General features: G+C 44.5%; 1 protein-coding gene across 9 annotated transcripts in view; it reads right to left on the bottom strand.

The window, feature by feature from the left end:
• The window catches only part of LOC134350711 (pleckstrin homology domain-containing family G member 1), a 198297-nt gene that overhangs the window by 54406 nt on the left and 123229 nt on the right, over nt 1-20662 (bottom strand). For 8 of the 9 annotated variants that reach the window (XM_063056299.1, XM_063056300.1, XM_063056307.1 and 5 more), the window contains one exon: nt 11704-12239. In XM_063056299.1, the coding sequence (XP_062912369.1) occupies nt 11704-12239 (536 nt within the window). Of the gene's footprint in view, nt 1-11703; nt 12240-14549; nt 14626-20662 lie in introns of those variants that run through there. The other variant, XM_063056303.1, reaches the window with a different exon arrangement.

The following is a 20662-nucleotide window of genomic DNA, read 5'->3' on the forward strand; positions in this document are numbered from 1 at the left end:
GGCCAGTTCATTGGCTATATTTAAGAGGGAGTTAGATATGGCCCTTGTGACTACGGGGATCAGGGGGTATGGAGGGAAGGCTGGTGCAGGGTTCTGAGTTGGATGATCAGCCATGATCATAATAAATGGCGGTGCAGGCTCGAAGGGATGAATGGCCTACTCCTGCACCTATCTTCTATGTTTCTATGTAAGAAATACTGGCCATTAGCCATGAACACAATCAAATAAGCCATTGATTTGATCTGCATTCCATCCATTTTATCACTGATGCACCACACAGCTACCTAAAAAGGATTGTTCAATAATCCTACCATCTAGAAGACCAATAGCATGAAATAAGAAAACAGCAGCAGTAGCCTCTCAAGCCTCCCTTGCCATTCAACATGATCATGGCAGATCCGTCCCAGGCCTGTAGTGCCAGCTCCCAATAGCCCTCATCTGCTTCACTGATAACCCCCATAATCCTCTGGGCTAGAGACCCACCACCCTCTGCAGGAAACTCTTATGTACCTCAATTTAAAATGACTACCCCTTACACTGTAAAAACATCCAATTTTCAAGATGCTTCAATCAGTGGAAACAGTGACATCTACCCTGTCAAAAACACAGGAGATTCTGCAGATGCTGGAAATCTCGAGCAACATATGCAAAACGCCAGAGGAACTCAGCAAGTTAGGCAGCTTCTATGGTGGAGAATAAGCAACAGTTTATTTCCCTCCACACGTGCTACCAGACTTGTGAATTCATCTACTCTGTCATGCTCCCACACGTAATGCTTTAATATCACCCTTCAAGCACCAAAGAATATACAGAACAAATCCAACAGCCTACCATTCAGATTTAGATTATGAGAACACTCAGTCCTCTTTTATTGTCATTTAAAAATGCATACATGCATTAAGAAATGATACAATGTTCCTCCAGAGTGATATCACAGAAAACAGGACAAACCAAAGACTAAGACTGACAGAACTACGTAATTATAACATATAGTTACCGCAGTGCAAAACAATAACATAATTTGATAAAGAACAGACCATGAGCACAGTAAAAAAAAGTCTCAAGTCCCAATCGACTCCAGAGTCCCCGATAGCAGGCGGCAAAAGGGAGAAACTCCCTGCCGTAAACGTCCAAGGCACCGACAACTGCCGACGCCTTGGAAGCAGCCAACCCCAGCCGACACTGAGTCCGTCCATCCGAAAACTTCGAGCCTCCGACCAGCCTCTCCAACACAGCCTCCCGAGCGCCATCCTCTGCCGAGCACCCTCGACCTAGCCCTGGCCGCTGAAACAAGCAAAGCCGAGGATTCGGGGCCTTCTGCTCCAGAGATTCCAGTTACCACACAGTAGCAGCGGCAGCAAAGCAGGCATTTCAGATGTTCCTCCGTACTCTCACGTCTGTCTCCATCAAATCAAAATTGTGCACCCTACTTGACAGATTACAGATTTCATTCACCGGAGAGGCCACGCGCGCTGCATCGCGCCACCATCTTCTCCTCCTCCTCTTTTAAGGAAATGATTTAGCACCTGGCTCACCTGGTCCCTTTTCCTGCATCCCCTTTCAACTTACTGGGTTCACTGGATAGCTTATTGTACTACCGCATGGCATCTGAACGACTGAATTAACATCCAATAATCCTGAAAACCTGCCAGTCAAGTACCAGGATGCTAAATGTCCGAGTAATGAAGAGGTTTTGCTGTAGATTTAATTTCTTCAAACAACCATGAGAAGAAAACTCAGTGATCCCAGAAGTAGTTGAGTGACTTAGTCTGCCTTCAACTTAAAGGGACCAAAACATCAAAGCTTCCCTCCTATGTAAACACCACCCTAAAAGCACAAGTCAAATGCTACAAATCCTAAATAATAATCATACAGATCTGGGCTAATATTTTGTCAATATTTACTCTCCAGATCTGGGAAAGGAAATCGAGAGATGTGAAGAGGACTAAAACGCAGGGTTGGGACGGGCTCACGGGCAAGGTGAATAAACAACACCAAGGGAATACTTACAACAGGGTGGAAGGCTGGATTGAGATAGCACAATGCAAAAAAAGAGTGGAAATCAGACAGCATACTGCTTTGAATGGGGAAAGAAGAATCATTGTGCTCTGAGGCTTCCAATCTCAGTAAAAGCTCAACAGTTTCAGAGATGATGAACTGAAGGTGTCCCTTGAGCTGGGGTTAAACCTGTTTAAAACAACAGAGGAGTCAGGGGACCAAGAGATCTGAGCGGGCCAAGATGAAGAACTTAAGAATCCAGTTACATGAGACTCGCTGGACAACCTGCCAGATTAGACAAAAGGTGGTCTGTGAAGCCTTTAATTAGTATGAGAGGAGATCAAACAAAACAAACTTAAACTGGACTGCACAAATAAACCACATTGTACAACAGGGAGGGAGGAGACCAAAGTTCCAACATTCTAAAGCATTAAGGACTTGGAAAATGCAAAGGAAGGGCTGAAGGTGGCAGGTACTACATCAATTTGTGTGTATGGGAAGGTGAACTGGCATCAGGAAGGATATTCATAATGATTAAACTGCAACCTAGATGTCAGAGGAAAACAGTCCCTTCAAGATGCTCAGAGAGGGTGATGTTTTGCCGAGTTGGTGCTGGAAATGGAGGACAATGGCAAGTTGAGCACAAGTCTGGTCAGATGGAGGTGTGGAGAAATGGAGGATGCTGGAAACAAGAATGAGCTGCATTATAAGAGGAATGCCAGCAGCAGTAACATAGGAACTGTCATCATTTCACCAGGCAAGCAAAAGAAACTAGAACAGAATTCTCACAGGTGGTCGGTTGGGAAGTGAAGATCCATAGGGAATTGGTGGGATGCATATTGGTTGCGCACTTATTCCTAGAATTGAGTTAGAAGTCAAAAGAGAAGTTGGAGACAGACCAAGCAAAGACAAGCAAACAGTGATATGTTATTTAACTTCATCCAGCTGTGATGAAAATATTATCAACTCAAGATGTTAATACTGCTTCCAGTTCAGCGGCTGAGCATTTTATTCCCAATATTTTTAATTTTTATTGCGTAATATGTCAACTCAAATATATTGCCATTTCTTCATGGAATTCTGGAATTTCCTACCCGATAGCTGCCTGGGTGCATCTTCACAGCCTGCACTGACTCAAGTTACAGCAAGATCACTTTGCCAGCAACACCAGTGAATGAACCATTATCTTTCAAGTACTTCACTTCTCCCTTCCTTGGTTTTATTCACTTTGCCCACTGAGATTACATCTCTTCAAGTTCAACCCTTATCTGTAAACTCATCTTCTGCTCTCTTCATCACAGCACAGCTTCCCAACATACAATGGGTTTGTTGGAGAAAGGCCAAACCAAAGCTACCCACCAGAGGATGCTCTCAGATAAACTGCAATTCATTAATACCGCTACCTTCCCCACCCAAGATGAAATTTTAAAACGCAATGTGCTTAGTAGGCTGGCTAGCACCACTGTTTTTGTGTTAGATTTACAGCACCTGCAGATTCCCCCCCCCCCACCCCCCCCCACTTTTGGATGCTGCAATACCTATGAGAAGAATCACATTAGGTTCCCAGAATTAAGCATAAAGCAACACTCACAACACGCTGGAGGAACTCAGCAGGTCGGACAGCACCTGTGGAAATGATCAGTCAACGTTTCGGGCTGGAACCCTTCGTCAGGACTGTAGAGGGAAGGGGCAGAGGCCCTGTAAAGAAGGTGGGGGGAGGGTGGGAAGGAGAAGGCTGGTAGGTGCCAGGTGAAAAACCAGTAAGGGGAAATATAAAGGGGTGGGGGAGGGGAGGCAGGGAGGTGATAGGCAGGAAAGGTGAAGAAGGAATAGGGGAAAACACAATTGGTTGTCGAAGGAGGCGGAACCATGAGGGAGGTGATAGGCAGCTGGGGGAGAGGGCGGAGTGAAACTGGGATGTTTCACTCTGCCCCCTCCCCCAGCTGCCTATCCCCTCCCTGCTTCCCCTCCCCCACCCCATTATCTTTCCCCTTACTGGTTTTTCACCTGGCACCTACCAGCCTTTTCCTTCCCACCCTCCCCCCACCTTCCTTATAGGGCCTCTGCCCCTTCCCGCTACAGTCCTGATGAAGGATTCCAGCCCGAAACGTTGACTGATCGTTTCCACGGATGCTGTCCGACCTGCTGAGCTCCTCCAGCGTGGTGTGAGTGTTGCTTTGACCCCAGCATCTGCAGAGTATTTTGTAAGCATGAAGCCTCCTCAATGACTTTCCCACAAAAAGTTAGACAAGAATACAAAAACAAGAAAATAGGAGTAAGGCCTCTCAAACCCTCAAACCTGACTGCCATTCTGCATACCTCGACACTGTTTTATCCCCCCTTGTTCAATCCCTTCCTACCTATGTTTGTGACACTTCTCACGCGCTTAAACTTTTCAATGATTTTAAGTTCCCTGGCCCCCACCGCTTTATTTTCACCATGGATGTCCAGTCCCTATATATTTCTATCCCCCATCAGGAAGGTCTCAAAACTCTCTGCTACTTTTTGGATTCCAGACCTAATCAGTTCCCCTCTACCACCACTCTGCTCCATCTAGCGGAATTAGTCCTTACTCTTAATAATTTCTCCTTTGGCTCCTCCCAGTTCCTCCAAACTAAAGGTGTAGCTATGGGCACCCGTATGGGTCCTAGCTATGCCTGTCTTTTTGTTGGCTTTGTGGAACAATCTATGTTCCATATCTATTCTGGTATTGTCCCCCACTTTTCCTTCGCTACATCGATGACTGCATTGGCGCTGCTTCCTGCACGCATGCTGAGCTCGTTGACTTCATTAACGTTGCCTCCAACTTTCACCCTGCCCTCAAGTTTACCTGGTCCATTTCCGACACCTTCCTCCCCTTTCTAGATCTTTCTGTCTCTATTTCTGGAGACAGCTTATCTACTGATGTCTACTATAAGCCTACTGACTCTCTCAGCTATCTGGACTATTCCTCTTCTCACCCTGTCTCTTGCAAAAATGCCATCCCCTTCTTGCAATTCCTCCGTCTCTGCCGCATGTGCTCTCAGGATGAGGCTTTTCATTCCAGGACGAGGGAAATGTCCTCCTTTTTTAAAGAAAGGGGCTTCCCTTCCTCCACCATCAACTCTGCTCTCAAACGCATCTCCCCCATTTCACGCACATCTGCTCTCACTCCATCCTCCCGCCACCCCACTAGGAATAGGGTTCCCTTGGTCCTCACCTACCACCCGACCAGCCTCCGGGTCCAACATATTATTCTCCGTAACTTCCGCCACCTCCAATGGGATCCCACCACTAAGCACATCTTTCCCTCCCCCACCTCTGCTTTCCGCAGGGATCGCTCCCTACACGACTCCCTTGTCCATTCGCCCCCCCCTCCCATCCCTCCCCACTGATCTCCCTCCTGGCACTTATCCGTGTAAGCGGAACAAGTGCTACACATGCCCTTACACTTCCTCCCTTACCACCATTCAGGGCCCCAGACAGTCTTTCCAGGTGAGGCAACACTTCACCTGTGAGTCGGCTGGGGTGATATACTGCGTCCGGTGCTCCCGATTTGGCCTTCTATATATTGGCGAGACCCGACGCAGACTGGGAGACCGCTTTGCTGAACACCTATGCTCTGTCCGCCAGAGAAAGCAGGATCTCCCAGTGGCCTCACATTTTAATTCCACATCCCATTCCCATTCTGACATGTCTATCCGTGGCCTCCTCTACTGTAAAGGTGAAGCCACACTCAGGTTGGAGGAACAACACCTTATATTCCATCTGGGTAGCCTCCAACCTGATGGCATGAACATTGACTTCTCAAACTTCCGCTAATGCCCCACCTCCCCCTCATACCCCATCCGTTATTTATTTATATACACACATACTTTCTCTCTCTCTCCTTTTTCTCCCTCTGACTATATCCCTTGCCCATCCTCTGGGTTTTTTCCCCCTCCTCCCCCTTTTCCTTCTCCCTGGGCCTCCTGTCCCACGATCCTCTCATATCCCTTTTGCCAATCACCTGTCCAGCTCTTAGCTCCATCCCTCCCCCTCCTGTCTTCTCCTATCATTTTGGATCTCCCCCTCCCCCACCCATTTTGAAATCTCTTACTAGCTCTTCCTTCAGTTAGTCCTGACGAAGGGTCTCGGCCTGAAACATCGACTGTACCTCTTCCTAGAGATGCTGCCTGGCCTGCTGCGTTCACCAGCAACTTTGATGTGTGTTGCTTGAATTTCCAGCATCTGCAGAATTCCTCGTTTTTGCCATTCAATAGGATCATTGCAGATCTGTTCAGCTCATCTTGCTGCAACCCCGCCCCCCACAAAAAATGTCCATCTTTCAAATATTTATTCACTGCTATCTTAAAATAGATCTTATGATCTGGTCTGCACCATTCAGAGAATTCCAGAGATTCACTACCTTCAGAGAATTACCAAAATATCTGCCTGGGAACCATATGGATTATGTAGTGGATTACTGATTAAAGGATAGCAATTCAATATTCTGAAAGAATAGGGCAGCCTTAATGCCGTGTCCAGTCAAGAACCTATCAAGCTCTGCCTTAAACACACTCAGCAACCTGGCCTGAGGTAATAAATTCCAGAGGTAAAAACTTCCATGTTTACCACCCTCTTGCTAAAGAAATGTCTCCGCATCTCTGTTTTAGATGGACGCCCCACTACCCTGAGGCTGTGCCCTCTTGTCCTAGACTCCCCCACCATGGGAAACATCCTTTCCACCTTTACTCTGTCTAGACCTTTCAACATTCAAAAGGTTTCAATCTAATCCCCCCTCATCTTTCTAAGTTCCAGCGAGTACAGACCCAGAGCTATCAAACATTCCTTGTATGATAACCCTCTCATTCCCGGAATCATTCTTCTGAACCACCTCTGAATCCTCTCAAATGCTAGCACATCTCATCTTAGATAAGGAGCCCAAAACTGGTCACAATACTCAAGGTGAGGCCTCTCCAGTGTCTTATAAAGCCTCAACATCATATCCTCGCTCTTGTATTCTAAACCTCTTGAAATGAATGCTAAAATGGTATTTGCCTTCCTCACCACTGACTCAACCTGCAAGTTAACCTTTAGGGTGTTCTACACAAGGACTCCCAAGTCCCTTTGCATCTCAGGTTTTTAGATTTTCTCCCCACTTAGAAAATAGTCTACACATTTATTTCTACTAACAAAGTGCATGACCATGCATTTCCCAACACTCATTTCATTTGCCACTCTCTTGCCCATTCTCTTAATCTACATCCTTCTGCACCCTACCTGTTTCCTCAACACTACCTGCCCCTCCACCAATCTTTGCATCAATGGCAAACTTGGCAACAAAGCCATCTATTCCATCATCTAAATTACTTATATACAGCATAAAAAGAAGTGGTCCCAACACCGACCCCTTAGGAACACCGCTAGACACCGACAGTCAACCAGAAAGGGATCCTTTTAATCCCACATGTTGCCTCCTACCAACCAACTAATGCTCTAACCATGTCAGTAACTTTCCTGTAATACCATGGACTCTTAACTTGGTAAACAGCCTCATGTGTAGTACCTTGTTAAAGGCCTTCTGGAAGTCCAAATACGACACCTACTGCATTCTCTCTACATGTATCTCCTCAAAGAATTCCAACAGGTTCGTCAGGGAAGATTTAAGGAAACAACGCTGACTTTGTCCTATCTTGTCCTATGTCACCAAATACTCCATCACCTCGTCCTTAACAATTGACTCGAACATCTTCCCAACCACTGAGGTCTGGCTAAATGCTCTATAATTTCCTTTCTGCTGCCTTCCTGTTTTCTTAAAGTGTGGATTGATATTTGCAATTTTCCAGTCCTCTGGCACCATGCCAGAGTCTAATGGCTTTTGAAAGATCATTACTAATGCCTCCATAATCTCCACTGTTACCTCTTTCAGAACCCGGGGGTGCAGTTCAACTGGTTCAGGTGACTTACGTACCCTTATGTCTTTTAGCTTTTTGAGCACCTTCTCCCTTGTAATAGTAACTGCACTCACTTCTCTTCCCTCACACCCATCAACATCTGCCACACTGTTAGTGCCTTCCAAAGTGAAGACTGATGCAAAACACTCATTTAGTTCATCGGCCAGCTCCTTGGCCCCCGGTTATTATTTCTCTGGCCTCATTCTGAAGCAGTCCTATATCCACTCTCGCCTCTTTTTTTAAAAACATACTTGAAAGAGCTTTTACTATCCACTTACAGCTTTTATTAGGACTGGCTTGAGTTCTTACAGCACTCCCTAGTATGTAGGATTGACTTAAGTGTACTCCCTTCTGTCACCTATAATGGATCATCAAGCTTAGCGTTTGTCCCAAGTGTCTGTAGTCAGATTTGAATCCAAGATTTTTCAATTCAACAAGATTGCCACCACAGCACAGGCAAGCTAATGAGTACTTGAAGATGGCACGTGAAAGGGAACAGATCCACATGACCTTCTTTCAGACAACCAGCAGAAACAATAGCCATCTAGTATGCCACAAGCTGCTTTTGAGATAATTCAACACAGTGTACAATTCACATCAATTCAATCCACAAGACAATGACTCTTGATAACATGATGCCAAGCAGCACACAACTGAAGTTACTGCATCAAGAACTCCCCACCCATAACCAGTTCTTCCATTCTTCAACAAGGTCAATTGCTCAAGAAGAAATGAATTATTGGTCATTTCACTGTCCTGCACAACTTGCTGTGCTGTACACAGCTATCAAAACAAGACATGCTCAGGGAAGGGCTCTTTGGAAGGTCACCATCTGACCCCAAACAAAACTTTACCCAAGTGACTGCTTATGTTACCTTTACGAACTGCAGCCACAATATGATGACCAAGCAAAAACATGACAAGGTTCCTCAGAAAGACGTAGCCTGACAAATTAAAATCAATAAGTTGCCGTGCTTTTAACTACCCCCCCAAAAAATATCTGTGAATCTGACCATCCTTTTACTGGGAGGCGGGGGAAGGAAAGGAGGGAGAGGAGGAGGGAGTGAACGTTGCCGCAGAAATCGAGCTCAGTTCGGTGGATCTGTGCTCGCCTTCTCAGTAATGTGATAGTCCTGCAAACAGAACTGAATCCCAAATTAGCAGTGAGGGATGCAGCATGCCCACTATTACTATGGAGTGGGGAAAGAGCAGTGTATGGGATAGGACACCAGAAGTCACAAGATGCTCATGGAATTAGAAAACACTTTGCACCATTTGTCTTGCATCAAAGCCTCAATTACCAAGTTCCCATTTCAAAAGCACGTTCTACCAGCCCAAAGTCTGATCAATAATCAATTCAGCACCAAAATAAAAACCCTGTGGGTTTCTGATGGGATTCTGGAAATTGTACTATGAGAATCAGGCTGGCAATTTTTTTACTTCAAAACTGATCACAGTTAATTCTACTTGAAGCTATCACAAGGGAGTTAAATGTACCAGGTCATGACCCAATTACCGACTGCATTTCACTAGAATGGCAACTCCAGTGAATTTGATATCAGGAAACCACTTGCATTGCATATGAGATTAATTTTGTGAGTTTATGCTGTGAATTGACCTGGTCTCACAGAGACATTCCCTCCAGAGACATAACCTAGTGTCTCAGGGACATTCCCTCCAGAGACGTGACCTAGTGTCTCAGGGACATTCTCTCCAGAGACTTGATCCAGAGTCTCAGGGACATTCCCTCCAGAGACTTGATCCAGTGTCTCAGGGACATTCCCTCCAGAGACTTGACCCAGTGTCTCAGGGACATTCCCTCCAGAGACTTGACCTAGTGTCTCAGGGACATTCCCTCCAGAGACTTGACCCAGAGTCTCAGAAACATTCCCTCCAGAGACGTGACCTAGTGTCTCAGGGACATTCCCTCAGGAGATGTGACCTAGTGTCTCAGGGACATTCCCTCCAGAGACTTGACCCAGTGTCTCAGGGACATTCCCTCCAGAGACATGACCTAGTGTGTCAGGGACATTCCCCCCAGAGACTTAACCTAGTGCATCAGGGACATTCCCCCCAGAGACTTGACCCAGTGTCTCAGAGACATTCCATCCAGAGAGTTGGGCACTTATCCAGGCTTAGACATGGACTGTACTGAGGAACAGCTGCATTTCTGAGGTTTTGCATTTTGGACGGAACGTTAAGCTGATGTCTCATTTGTTCTCTAAAATAGGCACTCACTATTTCAAACTTGCAAGGAGGGCCATTCAAGGTTCAAAGTGAATTTGTCATCAACAAATGTATAAATTTGACAACCTTAAGATTTGTTTGCTTAACAGGCAGTCGCAAAGCGTGGAACCCAAAAGAACCCAATTTTTTTTTTTAAAAAGGCCAACCACAAAGCCTCAGTATTCAGTTCATCATATTAGCGGGGCAAGTCGCCACATAGTTTGCAGACACAAAGCACAGCAGCTGGAGGCATTCTCACAGCTTTTACATCACGGAGAGACAAATCCCCAGGCTATCTGAGCTGGTGTATAAATTGTCCAAACCTCACACTAGGAACCAGGCCCCACCATGGTGAACTGCTTGGGGCCTAGATTTCACTGCTGAAGGAGCCGTTCTTGACCTTTCCAAATCAGCTTGGCACTTAGACCAATCTAATCTTACCCTACTCTTGACACACTGCCTTTCCAGTCTATCCGGCTGGCATTTAGATTGTCCAACAGCATATTGTACCTCGCATTAGGACCCGGGCCTTGCTGCGGCTAATCACTCCAGGTCTAAAACTTGAGCCCAGCAATTCGCTTTGGACCTGGATTTTGCTGCTGAAGAAGCCATTCTCAATCTCTCCAATTCAGCTCGATGCAAAGAGCAATCCACCCTTATACCCAGGTGAGCTGGGCGGGCATCTGAACTCCTCCCGTCCCATCTTCTCCCCTCCGAATCGTCCACTCCAACCAGCACGGCTCCAAATCTAAGTGCATTGATTTTGCAGCACACATCACTCGACTTCGCTTTGCCCTCACTTGCCCCTTTATTGTTTGTGGTGATAGCTTACCATAATTTACTTCAAAAAAGTGTTAATAATATCCTTTTGAGTCAAATTCATTTGTTTTCGAACCACAAGTAAGCTGCTGCACATCTTTGGGAGCGCCATCTTAAACCAGATCCAAAATCCCAATCAATAGTAGACCTGAAATTAACTGATTTTCACTCAGGCCTTGCAATGCACAAATTGCTGCTGGATTACCCAACCATAACTGAACTTCAAATACTGGCACCAAAATGCTTTGGGGCATTTTGCGGATTGGAGAAGAAAGAGCATGCTAGTAGGAGCGTGAAACAGCAGCATCAGAACTACGTAATGGTACTGACTGTTCAGCTATTACTTCTCCTACAAGATTATCATGGGGGAGAGAAACAGAAGGTACTCTCATCAAGGCAATGGGGAAATTCAACAAATGGACAAAATTACCAATATTCTCACCACTTTACTGAAATCTCTCCCCATCTGTAAACTCCCACAGCCCAGCAACCATCAGACCAATCTTCCTCCGTTTACAGTTTATTGCTCATGCTTAAAATTAGAGAGCCAGCAGCAGCTGCATCCTCAGCTGAGTCAACTGTGTGAGTTAACAGAGGCTTAATAATGATAAGGAGAACAGCACTAATGACAGTGTATTTTGAGATACAAGTGCATGGATGACAACAACCATTGACTGCAATCAGCCAGGGAAGAACTGGAACTGTTCAACATATTTCCATTTTTATTCACCAAATAGTTAAATACCTTCACAATGCTCTGTAGATCTTGAACATAGGCCCGCTCTGTCTCCAGGATTTCCTGCACTACTCTATCTACGTAAAGGAGCTTGGAACTTCCAGATGCTGGCCCTGGCGAGGTGGCACGGATCTTGCTGGTCACCCTGGAGTCAACTCTCTTAATCCCACCAAATGCCATTCTCTTCTCTACGACCTCTCCAGATTTTGCACAACCCGGCTTGCTCCTTCCGTGCAGCTCCTCCCCAGATAATTGCCTTGTCGGAATCAACTCCAACCTGATGGCCCCAGCTTCCTTCTCCTGGCCGGCAGGACCCAAGTGGCTATTGGAGACCAGAGTCATTCCACTGCTCAAGGAACAGCGGCTATCCCTGGAGGAGGCAGAAGAAGATGTGGAACTGTAGCTGATGGGACGGTCGTGATCATAGGAATCCATGTTTCTCATTCCCCTGTAGTGTCTATTATCTCTGGATCCAGTCAAAGTTGCTCTTTGGGAGGGAGTCTCTCGAACAGACGGGAGGATATCTGGGAACACATGATACTCATCTGCAAGAGCAAAAAGAAAGGAAAGATCATAATGTTTGCTGAATAATTAGAGAAGTCAACTACTATTATTCAGAATGAAGGCAAAGCAAATTTCAGATCTGCACCACTTAATTCAAACAGTTCACCATGTGCTTAGGGCCAGCCAATAAATCATGTTTGAGACTACTTAAAATCTACATCTATTAGTAGCAAAATTAAGGGCTTATGTTGCATGTGGCAGACAATTATTAGCAATCAGTGGAAAAGCTCTCACATCACATTCAGGCAGAAATGAGTCACCATGGCTTCTTCCAAGAGCTACCCATTACAGAAGTTAGTTTTCAATAACTTCCGATTAACTTTGCCTATTATCAGGTGACCGGACGCAGCAAAAGGCCAGTAGTTCATCTCCAGGTCCAGCGACAGCGCTGAAGAACCAGCTGTGCCTCTGGCTAAGCTGTCCAAACAACTGCCATGCCGACATCCACCGGACAAAACAGAAAATTGCCCAGATATGCCTCGCTCACAAAAAGCAGGACAAAACCAGTTTGGTTCATTATTACCCCGTCCACTGCCAGTCCAAGTGATGGAAGTTGCCTTAATCATCACTTTCAACAAGCAGATTAGGTTTCATCAGGACTATGCTCTTCATCACAGCCTTGCTCCAAACGTGGATTTAAATCCAGGTGAGGAGGGAGTTGCTGCTCAGGGCTACAGAATTATTTGACCAAGTGTGGTATTGAGAGGTCCCCTTGTAAAACTGAGGTTCATAGGAATCTGAGGGAGAACAAGCCAGCAATCTGAATTGTACTCAACAAATAAAGCAGCCTCTGTGTGAGGCACTGAGACCTAGACAAGATCCAGGCATGGGCATGAGCTCATAAATGGCACCTAACAGTCTCTCCATGAAGTGTCAGGCTCCGACCATCACTAATTGCCACAGCAAGTCCCTGAACAAAACCACTGTCCACAAATGCTGCTACACCAGTACACAACCATCCTAGCTGCAAAGCAGGTCATGGGCAAGGAACCCGATCAGCTAGTAACTTACCTTCTGACACCCGGAGGTCTTTCCACCATCTACAAAAACAAGTCAGGAGCAAAACTCCATAAATCTGGACTACAGAAACTACAACTACTCACAATGACTTCAGGTGCAAGGGACCACCAGCTGTATATGGCTGCCCTCCAAAGTTGCACACCATCTAGAATTGGAAGTGTATCACTGATCCTTCATTAATCCTCTCCAAATCCTGTAACTCCCTACCCAATAGGATGGCAGGGGTGGGGACTTGATCAGCATCACAGTGGAGGTAAGCAAGGGTAGGTAATAAATACGGCCTTGCCAGGACAACCCTGCTCCCAGTAACTGAAGTTGCACCAGAGGGGCAAAAATGTTGCTTTCCCAATTAAAATTATACTTTCAACATAATTTTACTTATACTTTAGAATACACTTTCAGAATAGCTGGGAGGCATTCACAAAAGTGAAATGATAGATGCTGTACAAAAGCTATTAATCAGAGCAGTGGGGAAGTGGCAAGAGAAAAATAAATTATTATTCAGACTTAAAGTTAGCCAAAGAGCCAAACAACCTCAGCTAGCTTTGCTAAACCCTCATCTTCTGCTGGAGATCACCTGTGGGAGTTCATCACATCTGTCCTTTGGAAAACAATAACTTTCTTGGCTTGCATGGGGATAGAACAACAGCAAGCCTTCAGGGGCATCACTTCCTCCATTTATTCTAGTGTTTAAACAAAACCTTGTTCATAAGGGCTTCGAATCCCTGTTTAAGTATCTTTGTCCTATAGTACTTTATACCATTCCCTTTATCTACTTGTGCATCTCATCAGCCAGCACCAGCTATCCACTGAACTACAACGGACTCTGCATTCAGATCCAATTCTACACACCCATCTGGAGTTCACTGATGCTTCATATCCAGACTGTTCAAAAGAAAACAAGAAACAAAAAAAGCAGACAATTTGTCCTCTCAGAAACACTGCATTCAATAAGAAAACATTCCTATTCCTTTACCTGGGCCCACATTCCTGAAATGATCCAATATTGCTTTAATTTCTAAATGATCAATCCATTTTCACCTTAAATATACTCAATGAACAGAAAGTTCTGGAGATTGCCTCCTCTGGATAAAAAGAAACCCTCGGCTCAGTCCTCTATATCTGGCTATTGATGTTTCATACTGCAAACCCCGGTTGTAAACACTCCTGCCAAGGAAAACATTATTTCTACTTGTACTATCAAGCCTTGTAAGAAAACCGAATACTTCAATGGGATCATCTCTCATTCATATAAACTCGACAGTAGAGACCTTGTCTGTGAGGGTCACAGCAAGCTTCTTGGTCCAGCTGGTTGATTTTTGTTGCACCCTCTGATCATTTCTCCTTCCTTGAGAGACCAGACCTGGATAGAATATTATAGAACAGAGAAAACCTCAAAGTTGTGCCGAACATGTCCCTACCTTAGCAGTTACTAGGCTTACCCATAGCTCATGATGCCAGCTCAGCTGCCAAGCTTCAGTAAGTTAATTGTCAATCCAGTCACGAATGCCACAAACTGCAAACTGGGTCACAGAACACGACCAGAAAATCCCTGGTAGTTTCTCCCACCCTCCCTTCCTCAGTGGATTGACATAGTCATTCTCAGGTCACAGAGGGCGATGAGTATGAGGAACGAGCTGCCCAAAGACGTGGTAGAGGCAAGTACAATTACAGGGTTTAAAAACGTATGGGATAAGGAAGATCTACAGAGATATGGACCAAACAGGATTTATTTAGATCGGCACCTTAGCCAGCATGGACAAGTTGGGCTTGAAGGGTTAGTTTAGACACTGTACCTCCAATTCCAGCCAATTGAATAAAGTCCACGATTTGAACCTGCTCCAACTATCTGCTACTGAAGGAAAGGTGTCTTCCCTCAACAGCTTCAGTAGCAATACCTCTACATTCACCAGTCTCCAAGTTCCTCCTGCATTTCTTACTGGATTCATTAGCAACTACCAGAGCCCCGGCAATGTGGGAGGGATGCTGACCTCTGATGCTATTCACAGGGAGCTTGCAAATTCTCACACATTCCAAAGATGTACGAGTTAGGGCTAGTGAGATGTGAGCATGCTATGCTGGTGTTGGAAGCATGGCAACACTTCAGGCCACCAGCACATCCCCGATGCATTTCACCATATATTTCGACGTACATTTGACAATAAAGATAATATTTTTTAAAAATCTTCTATCATCTTCTGCTGTGACCTTTAATTGCCACATGTTGGTGTAGAGGAAGGGATTCATTAGAGATGGATAGGGTGCTCAAAACAAATATACCATTGTAACTATTAACCCTGGCAAGTGGAGACTATGAAAATCGTTATCGCAGATCATAGAAAGGCTTTTAATATACAAATAAAAGAAAGATCAAGTACCAACATTTTATTATTCAAGCAACATTTAAGTAAATTACACTACTATTTTTGAGACTTGCCTTGTGCACAAAATTAATTCATCTTTGCACTATCCCAAGGACGTGAAAAATCACTGCACAAAATGCACTTGACTGAGAGTGGCTTCCCCGGGAAGTCCCATAAAATTAAGGCATCAGGTTTGTACATCGTATATGGGATGATGACCCAGCACATTAAGTGTTGGGTCTCATAAGTTAAAGAGAAAGGTTGAACAAGTTGGGTCTTTATTCTTTGGAGTGCAGAAGGTTGAGGGGGGACTTGATAGAGGTGCTTAAAATTATGAGGAGGATAGACAGAGTTGACGTGGATAGGCTTTTTCCATTGAGAGTGGGGGAGATTCAAACAAAAGGACATGAGTTGAGAGTTAAAGGGCAAAAGTTTGGGGTAACATGAGGGGGAACTTCTTTACTCAGAGTGGTAGCTGTGTGGAACGAGCTTCCAGCAGAAGTGGTTGAGGCAGGTTCGATGTTGTCATTTAAAGTCAAATTGGATAGCTATATGGACAGGAAAGGAATGGAGGGTTATGGGCTGAGTGCAGGTCGTTGGGACTAGGTGAGAGTAAGAGTTCAGCACGGACCAGAAGGGCCGAGATGGCCTGTTTCCGTGCTGTAATTGTTGTATGATTATTACCGCACAAGTTCTACAAGGAATGCCACAGGGCCAACCATCTGCTTCTGCTTCAATAACATCCCTACCAAAGATCAGAAGTAGGAACACTCACTGATGATTGGGCGACGTTCAATTCCATTTGCAACTCCTCAGCAAATGAAGCAGCCCATGGCTGCAAGCAGCATCGCCTAGACAGCACACAGGCCTGGTGTAGAAAGTGACAGTCAACCACACAATTGCCAGGCAGCAACCATTGACCAGAAACCCCACTGGGTCAGTCACAAAATTACAGCAGGTTAGACACACGTGACTCTGCTCCTGAGATCCCAGAACATTTTCCATCATCCATAGAACACTTCACTTATCTTGGTAGGTGAACTACCAACAACTCAAGGATCACAATGCCCATTCAGGGCAAAACAGCCCTTGAGTGAACCCCATACACCAATATATTCACCTTCCCCTCCACAAGCCCACAGTACATACCATCTACAAAATGAACTGTGGTCACTCAGCTGGACTGCTGCTCAGTACATCACAAACCCTCAACCACAAAGGGAAAAAGCATTCATGGGGAAAACATCAGAATCCATAGGTTTCTTTCCAAGTGGGGGATTTATAAACATACCACCTGATCTATAAACGTACCAACACATTCTCACTCTAAGCTTACAAAAGGAGCTGGATACAGCCCAATCCGTCACAGGCAAAGCCCTCCCTCCCACTGAGCACATCTAACAAGGAGCTGTACCTCCTTGTTGAGGTACGTAAGAAAGCAGGACCCATCATCAAAAATCTGCCATCCAAGCCACAATTGCTTCTCACAACTGCCATCAGGAGGGAGGTATGGGACCCTTGGGACCCACACCACCAGGTTCAAGAACTGTTATAACCCTTCAACCATCAGGCTCCTGAACCAGTGTGAATAACCTCAACTCTGAACTGGTTCCACAACCTATGGAATTACTTTCGAGGACTCATTTCTTAGTACTATTAATTTTTGTATTTTGAGCAGCTAAAGTCAGGTTTATCAGTATTACAGTGGAGTAAAGGAAATTCCAAAGGCACGAGAGAGGAGTTGACAAGAACTAATTGGAAAAGAACATTGGCAAGGTTGACACCAGAACAGCAAAGGCTGGAATTTCTGGAAGTAATTTGAAAGGCACAGGATATATACATCCCAAAGAGGAAGAAGTCTTAAGGCAAGATGACACAACCATGGCTAACAAAGAAGGTCAAAAACCAACATAAAAGCCAAAGAGAGGGCATATAATAGAGCAAAAATTAGTGGGAAGTTAGATAATTAGGTAGCTTTTCAATACCAAGAGAAGGCATCCAATCAAGTCATAAAAAAGGTAAAGGAATACGAAAGCAAGCTAGCCAATAATATTAAAGAGAATACCATGTTTCTTCAGATACATAAAGTACAAAAGAGATGAGATTGGATATTGGACTGCTAGAAAATGATGCTGGGGAGGTAGTAAAGGAGGACAAAGAAATAGTGGATGAACTGAACAAGTATTTTGCATCAGCCTTCACTGTGGAAGGCACTGGCAGTATACTGGAAGTTCCAGGTGTCAGGAGTCATGAAGTGAGTGAAGTTACCATTATTAGGGAGAAAGTTCTTGGGAAACTGAAAGGTCTGAAGCTAAATACTGTGACTCACCTGGACCAGATGGTGTACACCCCAGATTCTGAAAGAGGTAGCTGAAGAGACAGTGGAGGCATTAGTAATGATCTTTCAAGAATCACTAGATTCTGGAATGGTTCTAGAAGACTGAAAAAAATTGCAAATGTCACTCTACTCAGGGGGTTGGGAAGATGTTGGGAGTCGATTGCTAGGGATGTGATTTCGGGGTACTTGGAAGCACATGGTAAAATAGGATATAGTCAGCTTGGTTTCCTCAAGGGAAAATCTTGCCTGATAAATCTGTTGGAATTCTTTGAAGAAATAACAAGCAGGATAGATAGACAAAGGAGAATCAGTTGATGCTGTGCACTTGGATTTTCAGAAGGCCTTTGATAAGGTGCCACACGAGGCTACTCAACAAGCTATGAGCCCATGGTTTACAGGAAAGATGCTAGCATGGATAAAGCAGTGACTCATTAGCAGAAGGCAAAGAGTGAGAATAAAGGGAGCCTTTTCTGGCTGGCTGTCAATAACTAGTGGTGTTCCACAGGTGTCTGTTTTGAGACCGACTCCTTTTACATTATATGTCAATGATTTGGATAACAGAACTGATGGCTTTTGTTGCAAAGTTTGCAGACAATATGAAAATAGGTGGAGGGGCATGTAGTTTTGAGGAAATAGAGAGGCTACAGAAGGACAGATTAGGAAAACGGGCAAAGAAATTGCAGAGGGAATACAGTGTCGGGAAGCGTATGGATATGCACTTCCGTAGAAGAAATGAAACAGTTGGCTATTTTCTAAATAGAGAAAAAAATACAAAAAAAATCTGATGTGCAAAGGCATTTGGGAGTCCTCGTGCAGGATCCCTAAAAGTTAATTTGTAGATGGAGTCTGTGGTGAGGAAGACAAATGCAATGCTATCATTCATTTCAAGAGAACTAGATTATAAAAGCAAGGATGCAATGTTGAGACTTCATAAAGCACTGGCAAGGCCTCACTTGGAGTGTTGTGAGCAGCTTTGGGCCTGTTTTCTCAGAAAGGATCTGCTAACTGGAGGGGGTTCAAAGGAAGTTCATGAAAATGATTCCAGGATTGAACGGCCTGTCACATGAAGAGCGTTTGATGGCTCTGGGCCTGAATCCAGAATTCAGAAGAATGAGAGGTGACCTAATTGAAACTTATCAAATGGTGAAAGGCCTTGATAGAGTGGATGTGGAGGGAATGCTTCCTATGGCAGGAGCATCTAAGACCAGAGGACATAGCCTCAGAATAGTGGGGCATCCTTTTAGAATGGAGAAGAGGAATTTCTTTAGCCAGAGAGTGGTGAATCTGTGGAATTCTTTGCCACAGGCAGCTGTAGAAGCCAAGTCTTTATGTATAGAGGCTGATAGATTGTTGAATGATCAGGGCATGAGGGATACAGGGGATGAGGCAGCAGAGGATTGGGGCTGAGAGAGAAAATGGATCAGCCATGTTGAAATGGCAGAGCAGATTTGATGGGCCAGGTGGCCTAATTTTGCTCCTATATTTTATGGTCTTATTTGCACTGTTTGTCATCTTGCGCACATTGGTTATTTGTCAGTCTTTGTGTGTCATTTTCCATGGATTCTATTGTATTTCTCCATTCTACTGTGAATGCCTGCAAGAAAATGAATGATGATATATACATACTTTGTTAAGAATTTTACTTTTCATCGTTGTGTCTAAACCAGAGAACTGTGTCCCCAATCATTTTCCAGAAGGATTGCAACAGGACGTCAACAGCATAAAGGCACTTGGCATGAAAGTAATAAGCAGCAGTCTTTCCAGTGATGATTTCCGAGAAACAAAATGCATTTACAAACAAAATCCCTACATTCAAAAAAGTGTTTGATGTAAAAGGCACCTTTTGATTCTTTATTGTTATTGTTTTAACTTATTCTGGCTCAATGTACTGTGTAATGATCTGATCTGTGTAAACAGCATGCAAGGCAGGCTTTTCACTGTATCTTGGTATATATGACAATAATATGGTACATGTGCTAATGACAAATAACTTCAAATTCCTGTCTGATAGAAGCAATGCTTATGGAGCCACAGCTGTATTGCACCAACCATCATGTCTAAACATATTGCCAGTTATTAGGGAACCCATCAACATTTGAAATTCTTTAGGTATAGGTTATGAAAAAAAAGACCTGGACACGTTAAGACTTCACTTTTCCAATTAGACATCGGTTAACAATGGATCAGGAGGCAGACAAGTAGCAACTTTCAGGGGAATGGTTCCTTCAGCATTTTAACTTTATGTGACAGAAAGGAGCTACTACAGTTTTTTTTTATTAAGGTGCAGGTCCCACCTTATAATCAGAAAAATCATCAAGGAAACGTTGGCAAATTGGGGTTTTACTTAACATGAAGCTCCCAGGTGGCCAGCCTCTTCCTGGAGCAAGGAATGGAGACCCACTGTTATATTCAGAAAAATTAAACACGCAGTGATGGCTTTCCAACCCCTTTGGCATGAATGAAGCCCAGATTTTTCACAACACAATCACACACACACATACAATCACACACACACACACCAAAATGCTGGTGGAAATGCTGAGGGGGAAAAGAGTTGCCGTTTCGGTCCAAGACCTGGGTGTCGAGATTGAAATGTCATCTCTTTATTCCTCTCCATAGATGCTGCTTGACCTGCTGAGTTCCTCCAGCATTTCGTGTGTTACTTTAGATTTCCAGCATCTGC

This window comes from Mobula hypostoma, chromosome 8 (genome assembly GCF_963921235.1).
Source record: "Mobula hypostoma chromosome 8, sMobHyp1.1, whole genome shotgun sequence".
Lineage (NCBI taxonomy): Eukaryota > Metazoa > Chordata > Chondrichthyes > Myliobatiformes > Myliobatidae > Mobula > Mobula hypostoma.